Genomic DNA, 7,147 nt, shown 5'->3' on the forward strand with positions numbered 1-7,147 from the left:
GCAAAGTAAATTTTCTATTTAAAAAAAGAAGACAAGTCTAGAAAGAATATCTTGCAAATTCCCTACTAAGAAGATAGTTTTTCAAGATTTAAGAAAAATATAACATTTTATATCAAGGATATAAATATTTAAGAATTTAAAATGTTAAATTTTACCACAGTGATTTAAAATTTACTATATGATTAAAAATCATAACTCTATTTTTGCTGTGCAAATAGTGAACTTGTTAATGTACAAAAACATAATTACTACTTAAGTGCATTATTGAAAAGTCTAGTAAGTACCATTATTGAAAAGTCTAGTTTTTCTTCCGAGAGACAACAAGTTGCATAGATCCTAAAAACAAAACGCTGTCAAAAACTATTTCGTGAATTACATGTTTACATCACAAATTGCTTATAACAAATCAAATAAAAATGTATTTAAGCTGCATTACAAATCGGATTCTCAAATTTTGAATGAAAAAAAATTTGACAAATTAACCAATTCTTATGATAAATTTTTTTTCCCAGTAAAATACACCTAATTCTCTTTTAAAGTATATCTTAAAATTTGTAATATACACATATTTGCCTTACTTTTAAAGTTGTGAATAAAAAAGCTTTCTGAACTTACAAATGGCGGACAAGAAACTTTTTGCAACAAGTGTCACAGCACAATGTTATTGAGAATTGAATTTCAGATTAAAATATAGTTATAAAGCACAAAATTTTTATAATCATGTTATTACATTACATAATGACACGATTTTATTGTTATGTCTTATAGCAATTACACAATATTATCTCATTAAATTTATGCTTCTAGATTTTTTGACCTAGATAGTGTAAATTAAGAAACCAAGTTCATGAAAAGCCAGAGCAATTAATGAGAAATACTGTTAATAAATTGTCTTTTTATACTAATTACCAAGGCTGGGATGATGATGATAAATGCAGTTTTGACTGTTTAAAAATAATGATGATAACTATTTGATGATGATAACTGTTTCCTATATGGAGCATTCATCACTATTTCATTTTTGACGTTTTTTTCACTGAGACTTTATCCTTTTTTTAATATTTTATTTTGAATAATATTTCTCATTTTAAATATCTTTCAATAACAAGTGCTTACCCTGTTCAGTTTTTCAAAATATATAAGAAGTCGCTCTTAGATAATAGACAATTTTTTAATTTAAAGAAAACGATTTCATAAAGCAATGAAATTCTAATACTTTTGCATATTTTATGTAAAAATTAATGAACTCTTATTTAGTGTTCTACCTGGTATTTACTTACATTTAATTTATAAATTACATATTTTAATTACATTTCTTTTTTCTAAATTTATAAGTACAAATTACAATTTTTTAAAAAGGAAATCAAGATAAAACAGGCTTCCAAAATCTTTCTAAAGAATTTATTTTCATTTTAGGGTCATTTTTGATAATTAGCAAATCTTTTTGAAAAAATTTTTAGATTATCATTTTAATCCTGCTAAATACTTATAAAAAATATTTTAAATAATGATAAAAAAATTATTAAGTTAAAAAATGCAATTATTACTCATGATTTTATTGTCTCAAAACACAGCAAACAGCCTTCAGCTAGCCACACTTTCATGAAACTTCTTGTACCTTCTACCAATCTTAAAAAGGAAGATAGAATAAAGAAAGAATTTCATAATCTACAAATATTTTATTGAAATTTTAAATTATAATGAACGAACATCCATCCTACTAAATATTTTTATGCATAAAATCAATCCCTTTAATATGTTATTTTATTTTATTATTGTGTTTTTAATGGAATTTATTTTAAAAGGTATTCTTTAATCAAATTATATCTGTTAAATAATTCAAATAATATGCTATAAACACAATATATAATGGTATTTTTACTTTTCTGATTTTTCTATTGAAAATTAAATTTTAAAAAGGCTCATCATACAAACACTCAAGTTACCAAATGCTTTAAAATTCCTTAAACAGTTTAAAATAAATAATTAAAAAAAATGTTAATAAAAAATTAAAAGTTTATTTTAAAAAGATATTTTTTATGATTTAAAAAGTAAAGTAATATTAACAAAAAAACAGTAAAAAAAATTAAAGTTCATCAATGTTTCGTTACAAAATATCACCCGAATTGATATTTTATGTAAAATAGAAAGGAAGTAATGCTTATGTACTAAAATATTTCTAATCAACTTTATGTACACATATATTTATCTACATAAAAAGAGAACCTTAGTTTAACTTACCTTTAATTTTCTAATACTTGCAAAGTTTTTGTATTTAAAAAAAACACTACTAACGCAAATTTCATAACTGAAAACAATAATAGTTTTCTTAAATTGATATACTGTATTTAAAATGCAAGTCAGAATTTAAAATTAAAATACTATACAAAATTAATCACATAACACAATTCTAGTTAGTAAACATTTATTAGTAGACAAAGTTATACATAAAATGTGAAACGAACAGCTGATAAGAAAATGCTCACGTGAAAACAAAACATACATATACTGAAATAGCTATTGATTAGAAAAATTATAATTCATCAAAGAACAGTATTAAAGAGTTTCCAGAATTCAGTCAATGAGGTCACAAAATTTTGCATATTATTCAACACAATTTACTGGCAATGGTTCATTTAGCAGCTTTAATCAACAAAGCACCAAATACTTTTAAGACAAATTAATACTAATGCTATAAGTTTTTTTTAAATCAAATATGAAATTAATCAAATAAAGTCTTCCAAATAACTTGACACAACAGAAAAATGAAAAGTCACTTACTGATGAATTATTTAAAAATGAAAAAGTTCATAACAGTTTAGAGTCACTAATTGGCTTCAGGTTTCTGAATACTAATAGGCACAACACGTTCATTACTAGGAGGTGGTTCAATAGCTTTCTTAGGAGCCTCAATCATCAAAACACCATTAGGAGTAAGGGTAGATTTCACAGTCTCTGGTTCGGTGCCCTCTGGCAACATGTAACGTCGGGTAAATTCTCTGGATATAAAGCCATGTTCATCAGATTTCTCCTCGTGTTTACCATGGATGACGATGGTGTTGTCCACTGTTTTGACGTCGATCTCCTCTGGCTTAAAGTGGCTGACATTCAACATTACTTGGAATTTATCTTTTTCGTTCTTTACTTCAGACTGTCCAGACGAATCGAGGTTTCCCTGAGTACGAGGACGAAGAACATATCCACGATATAAACGAGGTGGTAGAAGATCCGAATCTAGCAGACCCATTCCAAAATTCTGGTCTTGTAAAGTTGATGGATAATCCCAGGCATCCCACCAGGAATTTCGTGACATCAATGGCAGCATGGAAAACATTTTGAATCAAATAATAAAAATACTCTCACTAATTTCAATGAAATGCGCTTCGTGAGATAATAACTGCAGCTAAACACACTTGTTTAATAAACGCTCAACAATAGGCTATAGAGAGCAACTCCAGTAAGGTAACAACGGGATTAGACTACGATGAGCGCTTCGGCTCTTTTTAAATCATCAAGCCGGTATCTAGAATTTTCTCCGAGCAGCTGGATGTTTCCATAGTAACTGTCATATTATGCAAGTTTTCTTCGTGTTGGTTGCTATAATTGGCATGTTATGAATGTTTTTGGCGTAGCTTTGAATCTAGCTCAATATTAAAATTTATATCGCCAAATGATGTATTTTGTTCTATAATTTAAACGAAATTAGCTTGTTTATTTGTACCTAAAGTCTTAATTATTTATAAATTGCTTATTTTAAGTTTTAATATTGATAGTAGTGATAAAATATTTCTCTGTAAATTGCCAATGTACTGACTATATTCCCTCAGAGAAATACTTTTTGCCCTGTTTTCCTTGTATTTTGAATTAGATATAAATTCATTACTATAACTACTTATATTCATTACTATTAAGAATTAATATCATTATTATTAAGAATAAATGATTTACAAGTAAACTTTAATTTTTTAAATTTGATTGCTTGAAATTTTAATAAGTAAACGTTATTACTGGAAAACACATATGGAAGAATCCTATTCAAGCTTATAATTTGTACAGTGCCCGCCGCTAATAAAATCACTGGATAATAAAATCAGCCGCTTTATAAAATCAAATCGGCAAGAACCGAATCGTTACAATATTAATACGTGTTAAAGGCATCCTTTAATAAAATCAATGCCGCCGCTTTTTAAAATCAAAATTTTGACTACAAAATAAATCAAAAGTGCAATATTTCAGCTTCTTTTGTTCTTATTTATAAAATTTNAAATATAAATTCATTACTATAACTACTCATATTCATTACTATTAAGAATTAATGTCATTATTATTAAGAATAAAGGATTTACGAGTACGCTTTAATTGCTTGAAATTTTATAAGTAAACGTTATTATTGGAAAACGCACATGGAAGAATCCTATTCAAGCTTATAATTGGTACTTAATTTTTATTTATTTATTATTTTCGGCCCTGGAAACAATAAGAAAAAAACAGTATTACGTTATTTAAATTTTTTAAAAGGTACTTAAAGCCAATTATTTTAGATTTATTTTGAATTCAAATTAAATGTAAATATAAAATTTAGAAAACTAATAGAATTCATTCGCGTTTTTTATTTAATTTTTTTTAAGATTGTTTACTTTTAATTTGAAAGCATGTTATAAATATTTTGTCCCTAAAACTATATTTTTAATTTTTGTTATATTTTTTTTATTATTCTGCCCGTTTATTTTCTGAAGCTTACTTTGCGCATGATTAAGACCGTTATTTATAATAAATTTCAAAAGAATTATTAAGACTTCGTGCTTTTAATAATCAGACTAAATGTTTTCTTTTTTCGGAACTATACTTAAATTTTGATTTTATTGATCTAACAAGCGTTATTCCATATTTTTCTATCAAGTCAATAATTAAGTAATAATAGTTAATGACTGAAGAAGCAATTCAGTGTATTAGAATTTTTGTAACAGTATATTAGTGTAACTGTATTCGGGGAATCTAATTTAAAAATAAATTACAAATAAGTTTAGTAGCCTGTATTTCTTAGTTAAATTTTTTTCTTCTTTTCTTTCTTCTTCTTCTATACCGTAATACATTATAATTACTTCTCGATTGGCCATTTAGGCTAATTAAAAGTTAGAATATATATATAACAAATAAATAAACATCCATTTTAAAATATTATCTGGCAATCAAACAATAATGAATCGTCAAATTTTGATAACATTTTTGATCTAACGTCAATCAAATTTTAAACCCTCAATTTTCATGATATACGCATATACAGGGCCCGCGAAATGGCCCTGCATAACTAGACTTTTTTTCTCTTTCAAAATATTTGCTAATAGCTGGCTCGATAACTTCTTTATTCATCTGTTTTATCTAAGCGTTGATTATTATATTTAACGTCGTGAGGAGGTTTTTATTTATTTATTTTTATATATAGTTTTATATACCAATATTAGTCTGTGTAGAGATTATCTATTCTTTTCCATAAGTTATTTAATAGGAATAATTATTTAATATTTTAATGTTACTAATACGACTATCGGTTCTTTTAATAATGTGTTTTAATCGAGGTCATTTTTAATTTATTTTAAACGGTTATTTTCAATATGCTAGTATGTTTGGTAGACAATTTATTACAAGTACGTTGGCACTTCGTCATAAAAACTGTTATCATGAACAATTCTAGATACAGCGAGTGAATAAAATAATAATGGGAGATGAAAGGATAACAATCAATGGATCAGTGAATAAATACAAGTCAGCAATAAATAGCAGTGAATTTCTATTTATGGGCGAATTACTGAAAGACATTTTAGTGAATAGTCGGATGAATGAATGAGTTTATAAACGTATAAAAATTTCAGTAAACCTATAAAACGCTTCTCGACAGTCGACGACAAAACTTTTCATTTTTAAAATAATTTTTTACAAAATGACGACAGATTGATGCAAATTACAATAATGTATATCGAAAATGAAACCGCAAAAGCAACTGGTTTTGGAGATTTGTTAAATAAACAATTGAAGAATTGTTTAAATAAACAATTAGAAAACAACCAAATTAAATAGTTAAAAAAATTAATCTTAGTAACAAATTATTTTTTTCGCGGAATTATTTTTAGATGAACGAGTTTTATAATTATGGACAAAAAAAGTTCATTTTATTGATAGTTGCAGTGTTATGGCAAGACACAAAAAGAATGAATTTAACATTAACAAAAGAATGAAATTAACACCTCATTAAAAAAATAGATATAAAATTATAGAATAATGATATCAAGCACAAAAATTTATTTTTACTAAATAAGTAGAAGTCATGCATCTTTTTCTTTCCTTATTAATTTATTCAGAGATGTGTGTTTTTGTGTCTGATTCTGTGTAACTTAAACACTGCATGCGGGAAACTTGTATATTTATGTTCCAAAAACCACCATGCAGCTGTTTTAGATTAAAATTTAAAGAAGTGATAGGCGAAATTTTATCAAAGCTATCATAAACTTGTCGCTGTAATTATAACTTTTTCTTTCGCCAAACTATTGTAGTACTGAATATACAACTTCGAAATTATAATTAGTTAAATTATATAATTGGTAATAAACTAATGAGTTAGATTGAGAAAAAGTAGCTTTAATATCACATTTTTATATTTTGCTACGATCGCGGAAAGCTAGTGTTTATTTTTATTTTTTCAAAAGGATAAGTGTTCTCTTTTTCCGAGGGAAACGTTTTAAAATGTCATCTGCACTAAGTAATTTGCACATTTAAGAATTTTCGAAGAGCAATTTAAGAATTACTCCTCGAACGACTAAAATTGCAATTTAGTTCGGGCTAATCCGATCATTGATCAGCAGTTATTTCTATTTATTTATTTATTTTTTCTTTCTTAGTGCACTAAACACGAGAGACAATTATAGGAGAACAAAATTTTTTTCAATTTTCTGTTTTAAATTAATAAAAATAAAAAAATTAAATTTTATCCCAATTAAAATTCGGGTTCCCTATTTTAATCCGAAAATTTTACTCTTAAAAAGTAATTTGCATCGAGTAACTTGGCTTTTTAATAAAGAGAGTATATTTCTTAAGAATAAATTTTCAACTCGCACTTATTTTCTCAGAGCATTTTTCATAAGAACCGAAGAAG

General features: G+C 25.9%; 1 protein-coding gene across 1 annotated transcript; it reads right to left on the reverse strand.

Annotated features, from left to right (window-relative positions):
• Window positions 1-2,408: 2,408 nt before the first annotated feature.
• Window positions 2,409-3,609, reverse strand: LOC107436795 (protein lethal(2)essential for life). Its single transcript, XM_016048611.4, has one exon. The coding sequence runs from the start codon at window positions 3,332-3,334 to the stop codon at window positions 2,828-2,830; it is 507 nt and encodes a 168-aa protein (XP_015904097.1). The 5' UTR covers window positions 3,335-3,609; the 3' UTR covers window positions 2,409-2,827.
• Between the last annotated feature and the right edge of the window lie 3,538 nt (window positions 3,610-7,147).

The sequence above is a fragment of the Parasteatoda tepidariorum genome, chromosome 1 (assembly GCF_043381705.1).
Source record: "Parasteatoda tepidariorum isolate YZ-2023 chromosome 1, CAS_Ptep_4.0, whole genome shotgun sequence".
Taxonomy (NCBI): Eukaryota; Metazoa; Arthropoda; class Arachnida; order Araneae; family Theridiidae; genus Parasteatoda; species Parasteatoda tepidariorum.